The sequence below is a fragment of the Pristiophorus japonicus genome, chromosome 7 (assembly GCF_044704955.1).
Source record: "Pristiophorus japonicus isolate sPriJap1 chromosome 7, sPriJap1.hap1, whole genome shotgun sequence".
Taxonomy (NCBI): Eukaryota; Metazoa; Chordata; class Chondrichthyes; family Pristiophoridae; genus Pristiophorus; species Pristiophorus japonicus.
The window spans coordinates 1,758,062-1,784,747 of NC_091983.1; the positions used below are offsets into that span (position 1 = coordinate 1,758,062).

Sequence of the window (26,686 nt, forward strand, 5' to 3'; positions counted from 1 at the left end):
GAAAGCCATATATCCAAATTTAACGATGACACAAAGATAGGCGACATTATAGGCAGTGTGGTTGAAAGCATAAAATTACACCGGGATATCAACAGATTAAGTGAATAGACAAAACTGTGGCAAATGGATTTCAATGTAGACAAATGTGAGGTCAGCCACTTTGGATCTAAAAAGGATAGAACAGGGTACTTTCTAAATGGTGAAAAGCTAAAAACAGTGGAGGTCCAAAGAGACTTGGGGGGGGTCTAGTTATATAAATCATTAAAATATCACGAACAGGTACAGAAAATAATCAAAAACGGTTAATGGAATGCTGGCCTTTATAATTAGAGGACTAAAATACAAGGGGGTAGAAGTTATGCTGCCGCTATACAAAACCCTGGTTAGACCACACCTGGAGTAATGTGAGCAGTTCTGGGTACCACACCTTAGGAAGGATATATTGGCCTTAGAGGGAGTGCAGTGTAAATTTACCAGAATTATACCCGGACTTCAAGAGTTCAGTTATGAGGAAAGATTACACAAATTAGGGTTGTATTCCCTAGAATTTAGAAGGTTAAGGGGTGATCTGATTGAAGTTTTCAAGATATTAAGGGGAACAGACAGGTAGATAGAGAGTAACTATTTCCACTGAAATAGAAACTATTTCTGGGACTGGGGGCATAGTCTAAAAATTAGAGTCAGACCCTTCAGGAGTGAAATTAGGAAACACTTCTACACACAAAGGGTGGTAGAAGTTTGGAACTGTCTTCCACAAACAGCAATTGATTCTATATCAATTGTTAATTTTAAGTCGGAGATTGATAGCTTTTTGTTAATTAAAGATATTAAGGGATATGGGCTAATGGTGGATACATGGTGTTAGGTCGCAGATCAACCAGGCTCGAGGGGCTAAATGGTCTACTCCTGTTTCTATGTTCCTATGCTCCATCATGCTCTGTACATTGTATAAACCTTCTTCTGAATACTAAGCGTCATCTCCCACACAATCCACTGTGTATCAAATATTTTCCAGCCATCTCATATTGGCATAACCACGATTAATATACACTCTGCTATTGAAGTATCCTGGACTACATAAGTTAAGTTTTTGTTTCACTCCCTATCGAATTAACTTTTAAGAACTGTATACCTGCTAGACACATACAACATATGTAAGATAATAATGTATACAAGTTTTTATTTCCACTTATAATGCACACCATTCACTTACAAGTTCTTCAGTCATCTGCCATAAAAATAAAATTCCTTTCTCTTCTTAAGTGTTCGCTCCATTTAAATGTTGATGGTTTTATTTTCCATAAAAAAGGGAAAATATGTTCTTGATTTTGAAGAGTTCTTCAAAAATTAATACTAATAATTTAAGAAAATAGTTGAACTTTAACTCAATATTGAAACTTCAGTGATTTCAACTATGCAGGTAAACAGAGAAATCTTTCAAAAATAAAAGATATGGGCTATTCTTATCAATCAAATAGGTATCATTGAGTAAAAATGTCTTGAACTTCCAGTCATTGGCTATTGTATTTTAGTGATGCAAGTCTCCCATTAAAACAGGTAAGAGCATTAAATTCATGGACAAAGATGCAGAACAGTAGGTGCCAGATGGTGCTACTGCCATTGAACAGAGATGGTGTGGATGATGGCAAGTGACTTCAGAATCTCAGCATAAAAGAAATAATCTAAAATATTTGAACAACTGCCAACTGTGTGATTCACATATGAATAATGATTAAATTCAGTTTTTGCTGTCGATTTTAAAACCTTGCTTTTTTTTTAATGCTTTTCAGTTTTTATTTTAGAATCAAAAACGAAAAGAAATTTAGAGCTCCCAAAATCAAGACGACATGACAGTACATGTTGGACCTCTCCAGTCCTAGACCCTCGGGACCTGACCAATGCCGGAACAGAGAATTTGCCGAACCACGGGAGGTGACGCCGAGTCTAGGCTTGCCGGTATCTGAAGATGGCACCCGGGCTCTTGAACGCCTCCGCCACGCTCCGGCTGCGAAACTCGGGTCTCTCTCTCTCTCTCTCTCTCTCTCTCTGTGTGCTGGTTTGCTGTTTTTTTTTTTAAAAAGGTCATGTCTTCCCGCCGCCGCCGCCCCCGCCCCTGGACCCACCGCTGCCGCCCCCAGACCCTCCATCGCTCACGCTCCAGGCACGGGGCTGATGCCAGACCATGGGTGGTACCAGATCAGAGTCCCGGACTGGAGAGGTATAACCTGTAAAATAATGGAGTGTTACATTGTTAGAGATACTGTCCTTTGGAACCTAGATGTCCAGCTGTGTTGTTGTTAGAAATCCCATATCATTATTTGAAATAGATTAGAAAGGTCTCCCAATGCCTTGACCAATATTCCCCTCTAAACCACCATCAAATTAAAATCTATTAATCCTTCACCTCATTGTTTGTTGGATCTTGCTTTGCAGAAGGTGGCTGCCAATGTCATTCATATAAAAGTCACTACACTTCAAAGTAATTAATCGTTGTAGAGTATTTAAGATGTTTGAGAGATATGATAACATAGATTCCACAATCCAAACTGGGAAGCTGCGCTGTAAAGATGTACAGGTCCAAGATCGAACTACAATGTTGCAGCCTCAATTCTCTGACCCCTGCAAGCACAATCACAATTAAATGATTCTATTAATGCAATATTTTTAAAGGTAGAAAAATGACTTTACTCTGTTTCATGCTGGTCATCCCTCCTTGCATAGCCCCCAGCTTTGCTCTCAAGTCCAAGTGGTACAGACTGTACCACTGGTTTTAACCATACATCTGGCTCGACCACTTGCCATCGGGCCTCATTCTCCGATAACAAAACCACCCACTACTCCCCGGCTTCTTTTCTCCAATTCCAACCATCTTCTCAAACCCTTTCCCCCTGCCCCAACAAGTGGAAGGAGCTCATGGATTTGTCAGTCACTAAGTTCAAGACCATTTGTTCAGCTGCCTCTGTTGCTTCACTCCCTCTCATCAAGCCAAACTCTTGCAGAGTCCCGTCGTCCCCCCCTTCACTGCCCTAACCCTGAACCCACGTTTCTCTGGTTTCTTTCCCATGTTCCTTGATGCTCTCTCCAAGATCTTGCTGTCAATGAGACCCACCTCCTGCTTCCTTGACCGAATTCCCATTAAACAGCTGACAATCCAACTTCTCTTCCTGGGCCCCATGCTCGCAAACAATGCAAATGGTTTCCTCTCTTCAGGTACTAACCTCCTTCCTTTTAAAATCACCATCATTATTTCTTTAATACAAAATGTAACTCTGTTTCTCTCTCCGCAGATGCTACCCGACCTGCTGAGTATTTCTAGCATTTTCTGTTTATGTATCATTATTTTTTTTCATTCTCATGTGGGTGTTGCCGGTAAGGCCAACATTTTTTACCCCTCCCTGGTTGGCCTGCTTGTTGAACTGCTGCAGTCGTGATGGTGCAGCCACAAAACTGTAGCGATTTGATACAACTGAGTGGCTTGCTGGGACACTTCAGAGTCAACCATTTTTTTGTGGGGCTGGAGTCACACATAGGGCAAATCAGGTAATGACGGCAGGTTTCCTAAAGACACATTAATGAATCAATTGGGTTTTTAATGGCAATCCGACAGCTTCATGGACACGTTTACAGATACCAGCTTTTTACTTCAGACTGAATTCAAATTCTCAAACTTCCATGGTAGGATTTGAATTTATATTCTCTAGATTACTTGTCCAGGCCTCTGGATTACTAGTCTAGTAACATAACCACTACGCTAATGTACCTGGTCACCATCCCCCCTCCTCACAAAACCTACCACTGAATCTTTTATCTCCAACCTACCTTTCCTCTCCAAAATCCTTGAACATGTTGTTGCAACTCCATGTTTGAACTCAACGACCTGGTTTTTGTCCCTATCAAAGCATTGAAACGGCCCTAGCCAATGTCACAAATTACATCTTCTGTGACTGTGACTGTGGTGCATTATCCCTCTTCGATCTCTTTGCAGCTTTTGGCACATTTGACCACACTATCCTCCGCCAATGTTTTCATCACTGTTATTCATCTCCGTACATCTGCCTATGCTTGGCACCACTCTCATCTTCCCAATCATAACCAGAACATTGCTTCAGAACAGTCTTGGAATGGTTCCCTTTCCATCTTATGAACTCAGAAATCCTCCAAAGACTCTATCCTTGGCCTACTCTTCTCCCTCATCGACATGTTATCCCATGACAACATTATCTACAGACATGGGAGATGGCACCCTGCTCTACCTCTCCACCACCTCTCTCGACTCCTCCCCATAGGTCCTCCATCACAAATACCATCTGCTTCAACCTCCATGTAGTCATCTGCCTCAGCCCATCTGCTGCTGAAACAGTCATCCATACCGTTGTAACCTCTAGGCTCAAGTATTCCAATGTGCTTCTGGCCTGCCTCCCAACCTCCACATGGCTGAGACCTTAAACAATTATTTTGCTTCGGTCTTCACAGTGGAAGACACAAAAACCATGCCAAAAATTGCTGGTCACCGGAATGTGGGAAGGGAGGACCTTGAGACAATCACTATCACTAGGGGTGTAGTGCTGGACAGGCTACTGGGACTCAAGGTAGACAAGTCCCCTGGTCCTGATGAAATGCATCCCAGGGTATTAAAAGAGATGGCGGAAGTTATAGCAGATGCATTCGTTATAATCTACCAAAATTCTCTGGACTCTGGGGAGGTACCAGCGGATTGGAAAGCAGCTAATGTAACGCCTCTGTTTAAAAAAGGGGGCAGGTTACTGTAGACCGGTTAGTTTAACATCTGTAGTGGGGAAAATGCTTGAAACTATCATTAAGGAAGAAATAGCGGGACATCTAGATAGGAATAGTGCAATCAAGCAGACGCAGCATGGATTCATGAAGGGGAAATCATGTTTAACTAATTTACTGGAATTCTTTGAGGATATAACGAGCATGGTGGATAGAGGTGTTTGTGGGGAAAACTCTCACTTTAGAAACTGCTCACCTTTAATTTTTGTCTTGCGTTGATCACAGGAAATTCTAAGTCAATGGAAATTGTTGGGTACACTATGCATTCGGCAGAGGAGCTCCTTATGAAACTGGAGAACATATTTCAACCTGACCAAAGGATGTGAGCAGTACATTTGAGGATCCAAGTACATTCCAAATTATTCAGCCCTAAGTGCGTGATTATAAATTAACAGCATGACCTTCGGGATGAAAAATGCTTCAGCCACAACAACAACAACTTGCATTTATATAGCGCCTTTAACATAGTGCCAAGGCGCTTCACAAGAGCATTTTCAAACAAAATATGTCACCGAGCCACATAAGGAGATATTAGGACAGATGACCAAAATCTAGGTTGAAGATGTAGGAACTATGGAGTGTCTTAAAGAAGGAAAAATGAGGTGGAGAGGCTTAGGAAGGGATTTCCAGAGCCTAGGTCCCAGGCAGCTGAAAGTATAGCCGGCAATGGTGGAGCAATTAAAATCGGGGATGCGCAAGAGGCCAGAATTGGAGGAGCGCAGAGATCTTGGGTGGGTGTAGGGCTGGAGTTAGGGAGGGACTTGGCCATGGAGGGATTTGAAAACAAGGATGAGAATTTTAAAATCGAGGCATTGCCAGAACAGGAAGCAACGTAGGTCAATGAGCACAGGGAGGATGGGTGAAGAGAACCTGGTGCGAGTTAGGGCAGCACAGTTTTGGATGAATTCAATTTTACAGAGGGTTAACAGAGAAACACAAGAACATAAGAAATTGGAGCAGGAATAGGCCATTTGGCCCCTCGAGCCTGCTCCGTCATTCAATAAGATCATGGCTGATCTGATCATGGCCTCAACTGGAAGATGGGAAGTCAGCTGTTGGACTATTGTAATAGTCTAAACGTAACAACGGCATAGATGAGGGTTTCAGCAGATGAGCCACGGCAGGGTCGGAGACAGGTAATGTTACAGAGGTGAAAGTAGGTGGTCTTGGTGATGGAGCAGATGTGTAGTTGGAAGTTCAGCTCAGGGTCAAATAGGACACCAAGGTTCAGAACAGTTTGGTTCAACCTCAGACAATGACAAATCAGAGACAATGCATATTCTGTTCTGCTGGAGCCTTGGGATTAGGCAAGGCATAGACGATGTTACCTTTTCATTTAAAAAGAAAAATCAGACATGGGAATACTACAGTATCCATGTCACAATTCTATTGGCCCAGTTACAACAGGGTAAGCAATAAAGGCTACGAATAGTTGCATTGAGCTGCTGCATTTTAGTGTTTTAAGGGGGCAAAACAGAAATCTGATCAGGCAAAAGTGGATGCCATCTCACAAAGATACGACACAAAGACACAAAATTACGACAAAGCAGCAGGTACGTGCTTTTTTGGAACTGCAGGCTATTATTAGAATGCTACGTTAAAATATAGCAAGTTAATGGACCTCAACAAAAGATGACTCCCAAACCAGGTGCCCCGCTTACAGAGCTGAAGTGGGGTCTCAGCAGATCATGTTTTTTTTGCCATGAACAAGTAACCTATACTTTGTGTAGTCTGTATGCCCTAGTCAGTGTCAAGGAAAACTGACCAGAACCATTCTATATTGAAGGTGGGAAACAAATCCTGAGAAACGCCAAAAACAGGTACACTATGCCAGAATTTTAGTGACAGCTTCAGGAAGTTGTGAGAGCCTTGGAGGACCTAACACCATTACCTACAAGCTAATTTATAATGCATCTCAAGTTAGTACATGTGAAGTACCAAATACCTAAATTCAGTTCTCCGTCTGGCTTGAACTGCTTTGTGCTTCAAATGCTAACTGGATTCAACGCGAGCCTGTGGTGATTCCAGGACACCATTCTTTTCTCCAGGATCACTTTTCATTGTGTCAAATGCACATAATGAACTCAGAGAGTTTGTAACAATCAATAAATGTTAAGTTACTTGATGTGAAAAGTCAGCACAAGTACCTTTGGTAGGCATCATGCTGGAAAGCAGATTGGCAGAATTGGCAACTATTACAATTGATGTCATCTGCAAGGTGACTAGGTAGAGGACGACGCCTGCGTCTGCGCACATTCTGAGGCTGAACTCCAGGATATAGTCGATGTATTCACCGAGGCATATGAAAACATGGGCTTTACGCTTAACATCCATAAGACAAAAGTCCTCCACCAGCCTGTCCTCGCCGCACAGCACTGCCCCCCAGTCATCAAGATTCATGGCGCGGCCCTCGGCAACGTGGACCACTTCCCATACCTCGGGAGCCTCTTATCAATGAAGACAGACTTGATGCGGAGATTCAACATCGCCTTCAGTGCGCCAGTGCAGCCTTCGGTCGCCTAAGGAAAAGAGTGTTCGATGACCAGGCCCTCAAATCTACCACCAAGCTCATGGTCTACAGGGCTGTAGTATTACCCGCCCTCCTGTATGGATCAGAGGCATGGACGATATACAGAAGACACCTCAAGTCGCTGGAGATATATCACCAACGATGCCTCCGCAAGATCCTGCAAATCCCCTGGGAGGACAGGCACACCAACATCAGTGTCCACGCCCAGGCCAACATCCCCAGCATTGAAGCACTGACCACATTCGATCAGCTTCGCTGGGCAGGCCACATAGTTCGCATGCCAGGCACGAGACTCCCTAAGCAATTGCTCTATGCGGAGCTCTTTCATGGCAAATGAGCCAAAGGTGGGCAGCGGAAACGTTACAAGGACACCCTCAAAGCCTCCCTGGTGAAGTGCGACATTACCACTGACACCTGGGAGTCCCTGGCCGAAAACCGCCCTAGATGGAGAAAGTGCATCCAGGAGGGCGTTGAGCTCTCCGAATCTCAACGCCACGAGCGTGAAGAGGTCAGGCGCAGGCAGCGGAAGGAGCGCGTGGTAAATCAGTCCCACCACCCCCCCTTCCCCCGACGAATGTCTGTCCCACCTGTGACAGGGTCTGTGGCTCCCGTATTGGACTGTTCAGCCACCAAAGAACTCACTTTAGGAGTGGAAGCAAATATTCCTCGATTCCGAGGGGCTGCCTATGATGATGATGAGAGTTTCATTTCAACTGAAACAATGCTGTCAAAGGAAGTATCAACTGGCACACTTCATACAGAATATAAACCGAGACTGCCACAGAGGAACTAAGAAAAGTGCAAGCCCAGTAAAAAAAATACTAACCAATAACCCACCATGACTGCTGAGGCGATGGAGCCATTCAATTATACAAATACAATTTGTATAACTATCCAGCTTTAAAAGCCACAGGATCAGTGATAGTAATTATCTCTCTCAAAGTAGAGTTAATAGGATAAAAAAGCACACTCGATTATTTTATTTATTTATGGCATATCCACCTTCACTTCCCACCCCGCCGTCTCAATCCCATCCAAGTTTTAATTGTCATTTTCAGCTTCACGAGCGCAAGCAATTGTGATGCCATAATCATTCTGTACACTACCAATACATTTGGTTCTCTGAGCAGAAAAAAATCCTCCCTAACTTTATATACTTTTCTGCCTATACCCAATGTCACTCCTTCTTATGTAATTTCTATTTCAAATTTTTGCAGTGTCATCCATTTAAATGCTATTACCTTCTTTTGTCCACCCTGCAAAATGTACAATACCTTTTCTGTTTCTGGTACTACATTGCACTTTCACTGTAGGCGAGGCTCATGTGCACTCACCCAGTGCTGGAGAGCTTTTCTTTTGATAGTAACCTTTGCTCATTCCCGCCATAGTTCCACTGACCGATTCCTGTCATTATTTGATAGGGGTCTGTATCTAATTTAATACCTTGTTGATTTTCTCAACTTTATCAATTACTTCTTCCTGTAAATATCTGACGATTGCAGCATTCTCACAACTAATGTACACTTTCTCTGCTTTTTTCTCTACAATCATCAACCACGCGAATGCATCATGAATCACCTGCAGGAGTATTGGTGTTGCCATGCCCAACACAGTGCTTTCAATCATATAAACTTTTCATGCAATGAGGATGTGCGAGCACATTAGATCTGCTTTTATGCTACCATATATTTATCCATCTCTTATTTTTCACAATTATCTGCTTTATTCACTCAGGTCAATCCTCCCTGAATTCAGAATGGCATGCACAACACCTGTGTTGCTATGTAGGGCTATAGCATATAATCCCAAACTGTTTGACAACATTTTACAATTAATCACAAATATTAGTACCATTCTCATAAGGCAAACCAAAACCCACATCAGAATTTTGACAACATGCTTGGGGATCAACTTCCTTTCTATCTGTATCTACAGCACTTGCACTATTTCCCCATTCCCTCCAGCACCTTAAACTGAAATTATAGCAGCATATTTTTGAATCAGACAACAGGAACTCCCCTATTGATTTGTCCATGTTAATTCAGGTCCCCAAATGGCCCACACAGTTTTTCACACTCCTGGCCTATACACACTTTCCCCTAATCAGGAAAGTTCCATGGTTTGATATAATGAAAATGGAAGATGTAACTTTTGAATTAACTGCATGCAAGATTCCTGCACATGCACAGTTGTTTTAGTGTTGCATACAGTGATTGAAATTCCCATTGTGTCATTCGAGGAGTTCAGAACATCTGCAGCACTATATTTCAGAATCCCTTTCATTAACTATAAATCTGTCCAAAAAAGGATATGGTCAGCCCATCAAGAGAAATTACTACAATTCAAGTCACTTGGTTCTCAAATGTGTCATGCATCATTTGCCTGTTATCTGCTGAGTCTCCTTTTACAATTAATCACAAATATTAGTTCCATTCTCATAAGGCAAACCAAAACCTACATCAGAATTTTTCTATTACTGCACCTCTATTAAATTTGCGTGTGTTATTTCCACCCTATTGCCCCATTAAAAAAAAATCTCAGCAATACTTCTGCAAATAATGAATGTTACATACCTGTGCATCCCAGTTTTTATTTAGATAATATATACATGTGACACATCGTCCATCTCCATTAGGGTTATCAACATGACGTACATATCCTGTTCCATTGCCCGGGTAACATGCCACCATTGCCTGTAAATCAGTAAACAAAAATGTAAAGAAAACAGTCACACTTTGAACTGGAGCTGAAGACTTTTCCTGTTCCATACTTTCTTATTGTCAGTGTATGAGATGAGGGTTTGGTCCATCGAGTTATCGATCACAGTTACCACCCTGTAGTGAATGCCTACCTTTTGATGTGTGAGCAGTGGTCTACCAATGTTTGCTTTCACTAAGCCCTCTGTTATGTGAATGAAACACCTGGACCCTTCGATAGCACAAGAGTGATCTTCTTATAATAGCTCAAATTGTTTTGAGAAGGTATAGAATGACCCAACTTTGAATAGTTAAGCTAAATTGTACAATTTTAAAGGGGGTGCAGGACAAGGTGAGATGGCTGTTAAAAAGCATATGGGATCATTGACTTTCTAAATAGGGACTCAAGAGTACAAAAGTAAGGAAGTTATACTAAACCTTTATTAAACACTGGTTAGGCCCCAGCTAGAGTAATGTAGCCAATTATGCACTACACACTTTAGAAAGGATTTCAAGGCCTTGGAGAGGGTGCAGAAGAGATGTACTAGAATTGTGCCAGGGTTAGAAGACTTCAGTTACATGAAGAGATTAGAGAAACTGGGGCTGTTCTCCTTAGAGCAGAGAAAGTTAAGGGAAGATTTAATAATAGAAACATAGAAAATAGGTGCAGGAGTAGGCCAGTCGGCCCTTCGAGCCTGCACCACCATTCAATAAGATCGTTCACCTCAGTACCCCTTTCCTATTTTCTCTCCATACCCCTTGATCCCTTTAGCCGTAAGGGCCATATCTAACTCCCTCTTGAATATATCCAATGAACTGGCATCAACAACTCTCTGCGGTAGAGAATTCCACAGGTTAACAACTCTGAGTGAAGAAGTTTCTCCTCATCTCAGTCCTGAATGGCTTACCCCTTATGCTTAAACTGTGCCCCCTGGTTCTGGACTTCCCCAACATCGGGAACATTCTTCCTGAATCTAACCTGTCAAGTCCCGTCAGATTTTTATATGTTTCTATGATATCCCCTCTCATCCTTCTAAACTCCAGTAATGGCGTTCAAAATCATGAAAGGTTTAAATAGAGTAAATAAAGAGAAACTGTTTCCAGTGGCAGAAGGTACAGTAACCAGAGGACACCAGTGCTAGACAGACTAATGGGACTGAAGGTAGACAAGTCCCCTGGTCCTGATGAAATGCATCCCAGGGTATTAAAAGAGATGGCGGAAGTTATAGCAGATGCATTCGTTATAATCTACCAAAAGTCTCTGGACTCTGGGGAGGTACCAGCGGATTGGAGAGCAGCTAATGTAACGCCTCTGTTTAAAAAAGGGGGCAGGTTACTGTAGACCGGTTAGTTTAACATCTGTAGTGGGGAAAATGCTTGAAACTATCATTAAGGAAGAAATAGCGGGACATCTGGATAGGAATAGTGCAATCAAGCAGACGCAGCATGGATTCATGAAAGGGAAATCATGTTTAACTAACTTACTGGAATTCTTTGAGGATATAACGAGCATGGTGGATAGAGGTGTACCGATGGATGTGGTGTATTTAGATTTCCAAAAGGCATTCGATAAGGTGCCACACAAAAGGTTACTGCAGAAGATAAAGGTACGCGGAGTCAGAGGAAATGTATTAGCATGGATAGAGAATTGGCTGGCGAACAGAAAGCAGAGAGTCGGGATAAATGGGTCCTTTTCCGGTTGGAAATCAGTGGTTAGTGGTGTGCCACAGGGATCAGTACTGGGACCACAACTGTTTACAATATACATAGATGACCTAGAAGAGGGGACAGAGTGTAGTGCAACAAAATTTGCAGATGACACTAAGATTAGTGGGAAAGCGGGTTGTGTAGAGGACTCAGAGAGGCTTCAAGGAGATTTGGATAGGTTAAGCGAATGGGCTAAGGTTTGGCAGATGGAATACAATGTCGGAAAGTGTGAGGTCATCCACCTTGGGAAAAAAAAACAGTAAAAGGGAATATTATTTGAATGGGGAGAAATTACAACATGCTGTGATGCAGAGGGACCTGGGGATCCTTGTGCATGAAACTCTTTTTGGAGATATCTGAAAACATAAAACATTAATCCGCTACTGCACCTGGTATTTCCAGGCAGTCTCCCATCCAAGTACTAACCAGGCCTGACTCTGCTTAGCTTCCAAAATCAGACGAGATCGGGCGTTTTCAGACTAGTGTGGAGGCTAGTTTGCAGGTGCAGCAGGTAATCAGGAAGGCAAATGGAATGTTGGCCTTCATTGCAAAAGGGATAGAGTACAAAAGCAGGGAGGTGTTGCTGCAACTGTATAAGGTATTGGTAAGGCCGCACCTGGAGTACTGCGTGCAGTTTTGGTCACCTTACTTAAGGAAGGATATACTAGCTTTGGAAGGGGTACAGAGACGATTCACTAGGCTGATTCGAGAAATAGGGGGTTACCTTATGATGATAGATTGAGTAGACTGGGTCTTTACTCCTTGGAGTTCAGAAGGATGAGGGGTGATCTTATAGAAACATTTAAAATCATGAAAGGGATAGACAAGATAGAGGCAGAGAGGTTGTTTCCATTGGTGGGGAAGACTAGAACTAGGGGGCACAGCCTCAAAATACGGAGGAGCCAATTTAAAACCGAGTTGAGAAAGAATTTCTTCTCCCAGAGGGTTGTGAATCTGTGGAATTCTCTGCCCATGGAAGCAGTTGAGGCTGGCTCATTGAATGTTTTCAAGTCAAAGATAGATAGATTTTTAAGCAATAAGGGAATTAAGGGTTACAGGGAGAGGGCGGGTAAGTGGAGCTGAGTCCACGACCAGATCAGCCATGATCTTATTGAATGGCGGAGCAGGCTCGAGGGGCTAGATGGCCTACTCCTGTTCCTAATTCTTATGTTCTTATGTTCTTATGACACAGATTTAAGGTCATTGGCAAAAGAACCAGATGAGGGGGAACAAATTTTCGCCGTGAGTTGTTATTATCTGGAAGGCACTGGCTGAAAAAGAGTGGGGGGAAGCAGATTCAATAATAACTTTCAAAAGGGAATTCAATAAATTATTTGAAGGGGAAAACTTTGCTGGGCTATGGGGATAGTGTTTTCAGCACTGTGAGCTTACTGCCAATTACACACTTCTGGTACACTTCAACATTTTGATGAATAATTTCTCATCGCCTTGGATATCTCCAAAGCTTTCCTTCCTCTTCAGGCTTTTAAACCACAACCACGGTATTACCAAATTATAACTTCCTGATTTAACCAGTCTTTTCTTATATATTTTTTAACCTTGCCCTATGAGCCTTGCACTTCACATTGGTGCTGTAATCTTAAAAACAAAAATTAGCTAGCGATAAGGCTTGGGAGTTCAGGTCACCTACAAAAATCACAAATATTGTAAATTGTTGAAAATTGTGAGTATTACTTCATTTTAATGATGCAACAAAATATTGAACAAGTTCAATGGACTTTTAAGTTAAATTGGTGTCCTTCACTGGAAGGGAGGATTGGAGAGAAATTGTAACTAAATATATCCAACTTTGCGTACCTCCAAGAATTTTCTATATTGTACTTTTAAGATGGTCTCAAGATTTTGTCAATGAAGTGGAATTCCCTATCTGCCCCTTTTTCTAAGCAAGGAGAAGAGTTTTTGAAGTTATTTTTTAATCTTGCTTTTTCCATACGTATTTCTCAACTGACCAGATGAGTTTAAGACCAGCTTCCAGACATGAGCCAATACCACTAACTGGCTGTCTAAGGTCCAACCACCCCGTTAATTTCATGTCCCTATGGCTTTCTCATCCTCTTTGTTGGGAATGCCCACCTTCACTTGCTAATTCACCACAATTGCATAGCTGAGTGGAAAAACACTTTGGGGGAATCACAGGCATAGATTCAAGTACTGTACCTTAGTGTTTCAAGATACTTTGCCACCCTTGAAGTGGAGTGCCCTTATAAAAATGGATTTTCAGTCTCACTGTTCTATCTAGTTTGTGTTTTGCTTTTATTTTTGTTTTGATTTCCAACCTTCTTTCCCGTTTTTATTTGTCATTTCAAAAAGCAATAAGAAACAGCCAAGAGAAAGGTGTAGCAAAAACAAAACCTTCACTTTATAGGGATGGCGAAATTCAAGGAGGGAGAGGGAGGAGGAAACGGTTTAATGCCCATATAGCAACGCACATGATGTTTTCATGATGGCAAAGTCAAATAGGAATGAAGTGCACTGAAACAAGGAATACAACAATGGTGGTCAACTAGGTGATTTCAGAGTAAAATGTATAGTAAACATATGTTTTACAGGACTGTCATAATATACAAAAAGGGGACAGCCAAATGTAAAATTTACTTAGTTGAACAGTGGAGTTGTAAATTTATGATTTAATAGTCAACTTTATTATTATAACAGCTGCATATCCAGCCTTACACAGAAACTCATATCAAACTAATTAATTCAGATATTTGAATTAAGAGAGAGACAGAGATACAGAAGAGAAAGGGAGGAGAGAGTCAGAGAGAGTGAGAGAGAGAGAGAGATACATGCACACACAGACTGAAGGCAGTCCGAGAGAAAAGAAGTTGGCTTTTAAAGAGGAAGGTTAGGGAAGCAAAAGTGGTTCTGGGAGAAATAAGAGAACAAGGGCATAGGAACTGAACAATTGGTCATCAATGGTTTAATAGAGAAGTAATTCATAATCAGAGGAGTGGATAATCCAGATAGGCACACGGTTTAATATGCTGAACACTAATGTTAAGTCAACCAGTGCCCCCTTTTCCTAGTCAGCCTTCTGACCCTGCAAGTCTCTCAATCACAGGCCAAACTTCATTTGCAGACCTATCCGGCTAACAGACTGTCCTTGTGTCTCTTTGTCCTCGGTTTTCACAGCAAGTAGGAGGGCTATTGCACAATGATATGGAAAAGATCTACTGCTGATAAGATACAGAATTAAGCCTTTTAGAGAAAGTACATGATATTAATGGGCCAAGCCCCAACCCACATGATGGAAATATCCTGTCTTTGTGGAGATACCACATAACTTCCCATCATGAGACAAATAGCAACATGTGCGATGGCCACAGTGACTTTAGCAACAATGACAAGATATATATTCCAATGGGAAACCTCTGACGGGATATTAATAAAAATACATATTTTTATTTGGACAGGTCTTCAAAAAGGTCAAATACACTCCACCACTTAGTTTATTCCACAGGGAATACTTTTGCACAAAGTTTGATTCTTAACCATTTTTCAAAGCAATTTGAATCATACAAGACTCCCCATTTATGTTCTGCTAAACAGTAAATTCAGTGCAATTTCAAATGGTACAAAAATTGGGCAGCTCGACAACAGGCAGATGATAGGCTCCACCAGATTACCAACCAGGCGGTGAAGACAAAAATATATCCCGCTGTGCTTAAAACACTGGAGATGAATTATTTACTTTACAGTTAACGCAAAACAATACAACAACACATGCCAGAAAACAAACCTTAGAAAACATATCAAACAACATTAAATGGTGTACTGCACAATTTATTACAAAATACAAATTACTAATGCTTGGTCACAGGAATTGGTCACAGGAGTGACTAAAAACTAGTAAAGCTCTGCGCTGCTAAAACGAGCTTTCCACAGCTTACTGTTTCCCTTATCAGTGGACAAATGCAAGAGTCGGCAAATACAGATAAAAACAATTTTGTGGGGTGGAGATGGAGGGAGGGGAAAGAAATGACAGTGAAAAATGCAAGTGACATCTGTCCCATATGGCACACAAACTCGACGTTAGCATTGCAAAACCTCAAACTGTGTCAAAAAATCAGCAGTATCTTATTGAATTAATGCTATTTTTGCAACAGTTGTTCTGTTTTCCTCTTCTCGCACACTATTGTATATGAATATAGCCGCCACCCCAGAATAAGATGAACTCCGTGAACTTCCTGGTATTGGATTTGTGCCAGACAGGCACTGTTCTTAATGATCTTGCTACGTGCAGTTCGTGAGGCAGCTTGCTGCTGATCTACAACTATGCCGGGCACTGAGAGGAAAACTCAAGGATGAGTAAACACATCAGTCAATGTCAGAGAGAGTTTAGCTTAGCAAGCTACATTCTTACTGGGTTTCGATGTGACAGTCTCAGAACAACATACTAAATTTAAGATGCATGATTTTGAAATCACTTCAAACGTGTACAGGTATAGCACAAAAAAGAAAAACCCTCATTGCCTTCAAAAGAAATCACTGGACTACAAATGCCACAATTCATCGAGACAGATCCGTGACTTCATATAGATAGAGATACCACTCTGCGTCAAAACAAAAACAGTGGAATGTCATTCAGTATTACGAACGTGGGGTTAAAAACGCCAGCACAACTCTGCTAAATTGTTGGAATTAAAGTCATCAGGATCTGCACTAGCTTTTTTCAGAAAATGATTGTGGAATGTTTCACGACTACATTTTTCAATCTGTGCAACAAAAAACCCCACAATATTGTATGGATAAGTCACAACTATTATTTAGTCCAGGAAGTCATGCGTGCAAAGTTACTGTGTCAAGAACCAAAATGGTGCATTGAAATAATATTTTCAACCATTAACCATTTTAAAACAAAGTAAATTTGAAATAACTTGCTCAAAACATTAAAAGAAAGTCTGTTTTGTAGTCAAGCCTGAATATATTAACTTTTTTTTGTTTTTCCATTTCCTTCAGTTCCAAAAAGCACAAAATGACCAGGGAATTAAGCCGATGGCCGACTACAATTTTGCACTTTATTCTTTGCTTCTATATACACAGTTGAAATATTTTGGGGATCACTAATAAGTTACCCTGCTAAAATGCTCAGTTTTACCAGCATTAATTATTCTAAGCAAAAATGCAAAACCTTAACAGCTTGGGAAGGAAAATATTACAGAAAACCGCTGGATTTGGAATTGAAAGTATAAGTAAATTACTATTTTGATTTTACTTGCAAAGTAACACATTTGAAATAAGATGTAGCTAGCCACACAATAGTAAACCCTCTTAATCTTTTTGTGTCTTCTTTTCGATTTCCCCTGGAGATGGAACTTTGCCATCCTTCTCCAGGTTTGCAGAAGAGAACGGTAGCAGCAAGGCATCACCTCCCAAACCCACGACTCTATTACAAGGGCAGCAGGCGCATGGGAATATCACCACCTCCAAGTCACACACTATCCTGACTTGGAAATATATCACTTCTCCTTTATCGTCGCTGGGTCAAAATCCTGGAACTCCCTCCCAGCACTGTGGGAGTATCTTCACCACATGGACTGCAGCGGTTCAAAAAGGTGACTCATCCCCACCTTCTCAAGGACAATTAGGGATGGGCAATAAATGCTGGCCTTGCCAACTACGCCTATATTCCTGGAACTAAATTTTTAAATATGTGTTGAGTCTTTCCCTGCACTGCTCAAACAGGTTGATTAAAAAGAGTCGCACTTTTTTAAAATTGAGAAATAAAGACGACGTGCCAAGGCAAGTACCAAAACCCACAGTACAGGACAGCATCAAACTAGGAAGAAAATCAAGATTATCAGGGAGCAACGATTAAGAAATGGCAAGTTTCAAAAACGACTGGAATTTTGAGGCACCGGGAAAGAATGAGTTAAGTCAGTATATTTGGAGCATAGAAGGAACAAGATAGTGAAGTTCAGAGGAGTGACCATAATAATATGTATTAAATAGATAAGGGCAGAGAGAAGTGTCTACTGAAATCACACCACCATTGCAAAATGAGACAGCATTAATGGGTAAAGGGCTTGCGACAAAAATGCATTATTTGTTGGTGTCAAATTGTTAACTTGGATTTTGAATACCCAAGAATATAGAAAACTGTATGTATTTCAACTGAAATGCCATCAGCTCAGAACAGACAAGTTGGCTGAAGAGAGCCCCATAAAGTGGACATTTATGCAGCAAACCCAAAAGTTCATTCAAAGTGTTAACTATTTAATCAACCCAGGGCCATTACATTCAACACAAATCATTTTTACCACTGTTAAAACAATTGGCTAGACACTTAATATTGATGAATGTTTGTTTAATTTAATGCAATAATTAGGAGGTGCAGTCGGTGACTGCCTTTTATTTCACTATAGTGGAACCAAAAGGTTACTGCACAAGATAAAAGTTCACGGGTTTGGGGTATGGATAGAGGATTGGCTAACTAACAGAAAACAGAGAGTCGGGATAAATGGTTCATTCTCTGGTTGGCAACCAGTAACTAGTGGGATGCCGTAGGGATCAGTGCTGGGACCCCAACTATTTACAATCTATATTAACAACATGGAAGAAGGAACTGAGTGTAACATAGCTAAGTTTGCTGACGATACAAAGATGGGAGGAAAAGCAATGTGTGAAGACACAAAAAATCTGCAAAAGGACATAAACAGGCTAAGTGAGTGGGCAAAAATTTGGCAGATGGAGGTCATGCACTTTGGCAGAAAAAAAATCAAAGAGCAAGTTATTATTTAAATGGTGAAAGATTGCAAAGTGCCACAGTACAACGGGACCTGGGGCTACTTGTGCATGAAACACAAAAGGATAGTATGCAGGTACAGCAAGTGATCAGGAAGGCCAATGATATCTTGGCCTTTATTGCAAAGGGGCTGGAGTATAAAAGCAGGGAAGTCTTACTACAGCTATATAAGGTATTGGTGAGGCCACACCTGGAATAATGCGTGCAGTTTTGGTTTCCATATTTCCGAAAGGATATACTTGCTTTGGAGGCAGTTCAGAGAAGGTTCACTAGGTTGATTCCGAGGATGAGGGGGTTGACTTATGAGGAAAGATTGAGTAAGTTGGACCTCCACTCATTGGAATTCAGAAGAATGAGAGGTGATCTTATTGAAACGTATAAGATTATGAGGGGGCTTTACAAGGTGGATGCAGAGAGGATGTTTCCACTGATGGGGGAGACTAGAACTAGAGGGCACAATCTTAGAATAAGCGGCCGCCGATTTAAAATAGAGATGAGGAGAAATTTCATCTCTCATGTAAATCTGTGGAATTTGCTGCCTCGGAGAACTGTGGAAGCTGGGACATTGAATAAATTTAAGACAGAAGTAGACAGTTTCGTAAACAATAAGGGGATAAGGGGTTATGGAGAGCGGGCAGGGAAGTGGAGATGAGTCCATGATCAGATCAGCCATCATCTTATTGAATAGCGAGCAGGCTCGAGTATGGCCTACTCCTGTTCCTATTTCTTATGTTCTTATAACACCTTGGCATAAATCAAAGAATCAGTCCCCTACCTGGGGGTAATGGCTTTGATTGATAGCTGTGTAAATTTTGAAAGACAACTTGATGAATTATAGATTAGATCAGGTGACATGCAATTCAACAGTCTGCCTTCAGTTTTTCAGTCTTGCAGCCAGGAGCCTAAAGTTACAGGCCAGCAGAACAGCTAAGCTAGTTTTCTACTAGTAACATGTTCGACAGGGTAAGGAATCAGTCTATATTTTAAAGTTTATGTTTAGTCTTTATTATTTTACGCATCAAGGACAGTAGAGAAGTGTATATTTCATCATACAGTTTATTAATCGGTTTCATTTAAATAGAGCCACATGTTAGTTCAAAGCCGGTGTCTGGAAGAGTGCGTATTCAGTTCATTTTTGAAGAGAAAAATCACATGACGATGCCGGTATACATTCCAGTAATCTGTGTATCTGTTATGATCACTGGATGTTGCTATCATTTACACAGATATTGTGTAGAAAATGTTCCTGATTGTAGGGGACAAGAGCTTCACTTCTGGGAGTAGCCAATTATAAAGAAGCTGAGAAAATCCGAAAACATGACAAGAATTGAGGGGTAAATTTTATTCTTCAGAATAATATGGAGGAGATACTTGCTGAAACCTGCAGAAGAGTGAAAGGAGAAAGGCCATGACTGCAGAGAGTTAGCCACAGTGCAGCAGCAGTGTATGTTGAGTTCAGTAGTAGAAGTGCTGATTAAGCGAATGACTCTGTACTGGATTGGGTTCGAGCTCATGAGTGTTGTTGCAGCTGTACCCATCCAGGCAAGGGCGATGTTTCCATCACACTCCTGACTTAAGCCATGTAAATCTTTATGGGGTTAGAAATGATCGACTCATTGCAAAGTATCCCAGCTCTGATCTGTTTTTGTAGCTGCAATGATGATATGGATAATCCAGTTCATCATCATCATTGGCAGTCCCTCGGAATCGAGGAAAACTTGCTTCCACTCTTAAAATGAGTCCTTAGGTGGCTGAACAATCCAATACGAGAGCCACAGTCCCTGACACAGGTGGGACAGATAGTCGTTGAGGTAAGGAAGGGTGGGACAGATTGGTGTGCAAACTCAAAGCGCATGGTATTGGGGGTAATATACTGCGTGGATAGGGAACTGGTTGGCAGACAGGAAGCAGAGAGTGGGAATAAACGGGTCCTTTTCAGAATGGCAGGCAGTGGCTAGTGGAGTGCCACAGGGCTCAGTGCTGGGACCCCAGCTCTTTACAATGTACAATAATGATTTAGATGAAGGAATAGAGTGTAATATCTCCAAGTTTGCGGATGACACTAAACTGGGTAGCGGTGTGAGCTATGAGGAGGATGTTAAGAGGCTGCAGGGTGACTTGGACAGGTTAGGTGAGTGGGCAAATACATGGCAGATGCAGTATAATGTGGATAAATGTGAGATTATCCATTTTGGGGGCAAAAACACGAAGGCAGAATATTATCTGAATGGCGGCAGACTAGAAAAAGGGGAGGTGCAACGAGACCTGGGTGTCATGGTTCATCAGTCACTGAAAGTGGGCACGCAGGTACAGCAGGCGGTAAAGAAGGCAAATGATATGTTGGCCTTCATAGCTAGGGGATTTGAATATAGAAGCAGGGAGGTCTTAATGCAGCTGTACAGGGCCTTAGTGAGACCTCACCTGGAATATTGTGTTCAGTTTTGGTCTCCTAATCTGAGGAAGGACGTTCTTGCTATTGAGGAAGTGCAGCGAAGGTTCACCAGACTGATTCCAGGGATGGCTGGGCTGTCATATGAGGAGAGACTGGATTAACTAGGCCTTTATTCACTGGAGTTTAGAAGGATGAGAGGGGATCTCATAGAAACGTATAAGATTCTGACGGGACTGGACAGGATAGATGTGGGAAGAATGCTCCCGATGTTGGGGAAGTCCAGAACCAAGGGACATAATCTTAGGATAAGGGGTAGGCCATTTAGGACTGAGATGAGGAGAAATTTCTTCACTCAGAGAGTTGGTAACCTGTGGAATTCCCTGCCGCAGAGAGTTGATGATGCCAGCTCACTGGATATATTCAAGAGGGAGTTAGATATGGCCCTTACGGTTAAGGGGATCAAGGAGTATGAAGAGAAAGCAGGAAAGGGGTACTGAAGGAATGATCAGCCATGATCTTATTGAATGGCGTTGCAGGCTCGAAAGGCCGAATGGCCTACTCCTGCACCTATTTTCTATGTTTTTATGTTTCCGCTGCCTGCATTTGATTTCTGCATGCTCTCGGCGATGAGACTCGAGGTGCTCAGCGCCCTCCACTTAGGGCGGTCTTTGGCCAGGGACTCCCAGGTGTTGGTGGGGATATTACACTTTATCAGGAAGGCTTGGAGGGTGTCCTTGTAATGTTTCCTCTGCCCACCTTTGGCTCGTTTACCGTGTAGGAGTTCCAAGTAGAGCGCTTGCTTTGGGAATCTCGTGTCTGGCATGTGGACAATGTGGCCTGCCCAGCAGAGCTCAGCAAGTGTGGTCAGTGCTTCAATGCTAGGGGTGTTGGCCTGGTCGAGGATGCTAATGTTGGTGCGTCTGTCCTCCCAGAGGATTTGTAGGATCTTGCGGAGACATCGTTGGTGGTATTTCTCCACCGACTTAGTCCAGTTATTGGATAGTAACAGGATAGTCCAGTTAACCTTCACAATGATGATGGTGGTGGGGCAATTCAGTGATCTTGCTGCTGTTGAAGGTCAGGGGAAGTAGATGACTATTTTCTTGTTGGATATGGCCATTACCCAGCACTTATATGGAGCAAATGTTACTTGCCACATGTCAATCCAAACTTGGATGTGTCGATTGTTGGCATGTTGGCATGGGATACATCATCATCAAAGGAGCTAACTGAATAGTTATTTATTTTAGAATAGGAGTATAATTGACTGCTTGAGTGTTTCTTTTCAAACTTTACATTTAATGGGGAATGTGAGGGGTAATTTTTATTCTAAGTATTCCCCCAGTTTATTCTGAAATAAAATAAGCTTACCAAAATCTGTTTATTATACCACCTGAAAAGTCTGCCTGATATCAATGACAGGGAGCAAACAGTGTATTCTAAAGACACTCCATTGGAAAAAGAAGCTCTCATGACTTCTGACTGGCCAAAAACGTAATGTGGAGATGCAGGACCACCAGAAACTGTACCAGCAGGATACTCTCCATCCAGGAAACCTTGCTATCAATGTCAAACTATCAATTCTGCAACATCAGCAGCATTGTAGTGTCGTGCAAAAGACTGGACCATGTCAAACAGAGCACATGTAACTGGGATATTAAACTATCTCAATCTATACAGTATGTACCAGCAGCGACTAAAACTAACAAACCACAAGTATTCAACCCACTTGAAGACGGCATAAGCTATCCAATGGTTAGAATTAAGTTAAAACTAAAGTTTCCTCATGCCTATAATGTCTAACCTGTTGTATTTTGCATTGGGATTGGCTGTGGCTTAGTTGGTCGCACCCTTGCCTCCCAGTCAGAAAGTTGTGGGTTCAAGCCCCATACCAGAGACTTAACCACATAATCTAGGCTGTCACTTCAGTACAGTACCGAGGGAGTACGGCATGAATGAAGCTTTCTGATGAAATGTTAAACAGAGGCCCTGCCCCGTCTACCCTCTCAGGTGGGCATAAAACATCCCACAGTACTACTTCAAAGAAGAGCATGGGAGTGCTGGCCAATATTTATCTCACAACCAACATTGCTAAAAACAGATTATCCAGTCATTATCTTATTGTTGTTTGTGGGAGCTTGCTGTGCACAAATAGGCGGCTGCCTTTCCTACATTACAACAGTAGTTACACTTTAAAAATATTTCATTAGCTGTAAGGTGCTTTGGAATGCTCAAGGTCATGAAAGGATGTAAGTCTTTTTTTAATTGTGAACCACAATAACCTTCACTTTCCTTGTTGGTAAATATTCACAGTTGCAAAATTTGTTAATGTCCTATAAATTGTTTAAAATTCACATGAAACATACACAGATGTTTGTTCTACAACAGGTCACTCCAAACACGCACTTGAAGGTATAGCAGATTTTTGCCAGGGTTGACTTATAAAAATGTACCCATGATTAACTGGCAGTATCCCAAGAACTTTCACATGAAATATTCACATTAGCCCACAAACAGTATTTCCACTAAATTTGAATGATGCAGAAACAAGACAATATGACTACTCAGCAGTTACACTCAGGACTAAAAGTTAAAGGTTTGTGCATGCCTTTTAAAAAGAAAGAAGAATTGATAATACGTATCTGTAAAATTAGAGGTTAAAGGATTCCCAGTTAAAGGGACAAAGGCACTAGATGGGTTTGCTTACAGACATAAGTGGCAATTCAAATAATTCAACAAATAAGTGAACCTAAGGGTATACATAACGTTACAAAATTATTGAGCTTTTATGAAGATGTGAGCAATGACAGACAAATCTAAAAAAGAGAAACACTGAAGGGAATTCCTTATGTTCCATCTTATGCTCAAGTCAAACTCTCTTTGACAAGTCTATGGAAAAATCTCAAATCGTTTTAGGTTATTGGAGAATATATTAATGACTCCCTCCAAATTCCATAAATTCTGCAAGTGTACAGAATGTCTTTAGAAAATAACTCAATTTTAATATCCGTTTCGGATTCTGCAGTTTCCTTCTTTGAATATCTAATTTATTTTGACCATTTAAATGTATAATTAATACAGTAAAAGAAAACCCTCCAACTTTAGTTCCACTCGAGAAGATCATCTTCTTTGAAAGCAGCAATTTTCACATTTTGAAAGTTCTAACTTCCTCCCCAGGTAGTTCAGTCAAAAATGAACTGCTTGGTGTGGTACTTAGCCATGCAGACTATGAAGGTCCCAGGTTTGATTCCAAGTCTGTACTGAGGTAGACGACCTAAGCTAAGTGTCATAATATAGCCTGACACTCCAGTGGAGTTCTGAGTGAGTCATGTATTGTCAAAGACAGTGGGGCCAAGTTTCAGCCTGAGTTGCTCCTGTTTTTTTGGAGCAATTGGTTTAGAATGGAGTATCTTAGAAATTGCTATTCTCGGCATTTAGTTTGCTCCAGTTCTAGTCAGTTAGAACAGTTTCAGTTTGGAACAGATTTTTTTCCCAAAAGGGGGCGTGTCCGGCCACTTACGCCTGTTTTGAAAGTTTAGGCAGTGAAAACTTACTCCAAACTAACTTAGAATGGAGTAAGTGTAGATTTTTGTACACTCAGAAAAACCTTGCCTACACTTAGAAAATCAGGCGTAGGTTACAAATCAGGCGTAGGGAATGGGGGGTGGGGGGGGGGTTTAAAGGGAAGTTTACAAACATTAAACACTTCAGTTTTACAAATAAAGAGCCATCATCAATAAAAAATGATGAATACATCAATAAATCAACCAATAAATCAATCAAAAAGAATTAATAAAAAATAAAAAATATTTAAAAATCAATAAATAAAACATTTTCTACTTATCGACTGCAGCACCAGGAGCCCTCCAACAGCGTGCTGGGACGCCCCCCCCCCCCCCCCACCCTGTCTCTGTCGGTGTCTCTATCTCTCTGTCTGTCTGTGTGTGTCTCTCTCACTCTCTGTCTGTCAGTGTCCGTGTTTCTGACAGCGAGGGGAGAGAGAGGGAGGGAGAAGGGAGGGGGAGAAGGGAGGGAGGAAAGAGTGAGGGAGGAAAGAGGGAGGGAGGGGGAGGCGGGAGGGAGGGAGGGAGGGAGGGGGAGAAGGGAGGGAGGGAGGGGGAGAGAGAAGTGGCGAGGGAGAGAAGGGAGGGAGGGGGGAGGGAGAGAAGGGAGGGAGAGAAGGGAGGGAGGGGGGAGGGAGAGAAGGGAGGGAGGGGGGAGGGAGAGAAGGGAGGGAGGGGGGAGGGAGAGAAGGGAGGGAGGGGGGAGGGAGAGAAGGGAGGGAGGGGGGAGGGAGAGAAGGGAGGGAGGGGGAGGGAGAGAAGGGAGGGAGGGGGGAGGGAGAGAAGGGAGGGAGGGGGGAGGGGGAGAAGGAAGGAGGGAGGGAAGGGAGGGAGGGAGGGGGGGAGAAGGGAGGGAGAGAGGGGGGAGAAGGGAGGGAGGGAGGGAGAAGGGAGGGAGGGAGAGAAGGGAGGGAGAGAAGGGAGGGAGAGAAGGGAGGGAGAGAAGGGAGGGAGAGAAGGGAGGGAGAGAAGGGAGGGAGATAAGGGAGGGAGAGAAGGGAGGGAGAGAAGGGAGGGAGGGAGAGAAGGGAGGGAGGGAGAGAAAGGAGGGAGGGAGATGGGGAGAGGGAGAAAGGAGGGGGGGGGAGAAGGGAGGGGGGAGGGGGAGAGGGAGAAGAGAGGGGGAGAGGGAGAAGGGATGGGGGGAGAGGGAAAAGGGAGGGGGGGAAGAGGGAGAAGGGAGGGGGGGAAGAGGGAGAAGGGAGGGGTGGGGAGAGGGAGAAGGGAGGGGTGGGGAGAGGGAGAAGGGAGGGGTGGGGAGAGGGAGAAGGGAGGGGGGGGAGAGGGAGAAGGGAGAGGGGGGAGAGGGAGAAGGGAGCCGGGGGAGAGGGAGAAGGGAGGGGGTAGGGGGAGAAGGGAGGGGAGAGAGGGAGAAGGGAGGGGGGGAGGGGGAGAGGGAGAAGGGAGGGTGAGAGGGAGAAGGGTGGGGGGGAAGAGGGAGAAGGGAGGGAGGGAAGAGGGAGAAGGGAGGGAGGGAAGGGAGGGAGAAGGGAGGGAGGGAAGGGAGGGAGAAGGGAGGGAGAGAGAAGGGATGGAGGGGAGGGAGAAGGGAGGGAGGGGGAGGGAGAAGGGAGGGAGGGGGAGGGGGAGGGAGAAGGGAGGGAGATGGGAGGGAGGGAGGGGGAGGAGGGAGGGGGAGGAAGGAGGGAGAGAGAGGGAGGAAGGAGGGAGGGAGGGGGAGGAAGGAGGGAGGGAGGGGGAGGAAGGAGGGAGGGAGGGGGAGGAAGGAGGGAGGGAGGGGGAGGAAGGAGGGGGGACGAAGGAGGGGGAGGAAGGAGGGAGGGGGGAGGAAGGAGGGAGGGGGGAGGAAGGAAGGAGGGGGGAGGAAGGAAGGAGGGAGGGAGAGGGAGGAAGGGGGCGGAAGGAGGGAGGGAGGGGAGGGGGAGGAAGGAGGGAGGGGAGGAAGAGGAAGGAGGGAGGGAGGGGGAGGAAGGAGGGAGGGAGGGGGAGGGGGAGGAAGGAGGGAGGGGGAGGAAGGGGGAGAGGAGAGGGAGGGGCTGAACGGGCCGGGTCCAGCCGCGGGCCCAAGACTTCGGGCAGGTCCTTGCCCCAGCACCGGAGTTAAAGGTAGGTGGCCGGGGGTCGGATCGGATCCGGGGTCGGGTTGGGTCCCGGGGCGGGAGGGGGGGGAGCGGGAGTCGGGTCCGGTCCGGGGGCGGGAGGGAGCAGGAGTCGGGTCGGGTCGGGTCCGGGGGCAAGGGGGGGGAGTCGGGTCGGGTTAGGTCTGGGTGCGAGAAC

At 43.4% G+C, this 26,686-nt stretch overlaps 1 protein-coding gene across 2 annotated transcripts in view; it reads right to left on the reverse strand.

The window, feature by feature from the left end:
• Nucleotides 1-26,686, reverse strand: part of egln1a (egl-9 family hypoxia-inducible factor 1a) — a 171,273-nt gene that overhangs the window by 98,704 nt on the left and 45,883 nt on the right. The window contains exons 2-3 of one of the 2 annotated variants that reach the window (XM_070884673.1): nt 9,898-10,017; nt 2,127-2,225 (exon numbers count right to left, since the gene is read on the reverse strand). In XM_070884673.1, coding sequence (XP_070740774.1) covers nt 2,151-2,225; nt 9,898-10,017 — 195 coding nt within the window. In that variant the 3' untranslated portion in view covers nt 2,127-2,150. Of the gene's footprint in view, nt 1-2,126; nt 2,226-9,897; nt 10,018-26,686 lie in introns of those variants that run through there. The other variant, XM_070884671.1, reaches the window with a different exon arrangement.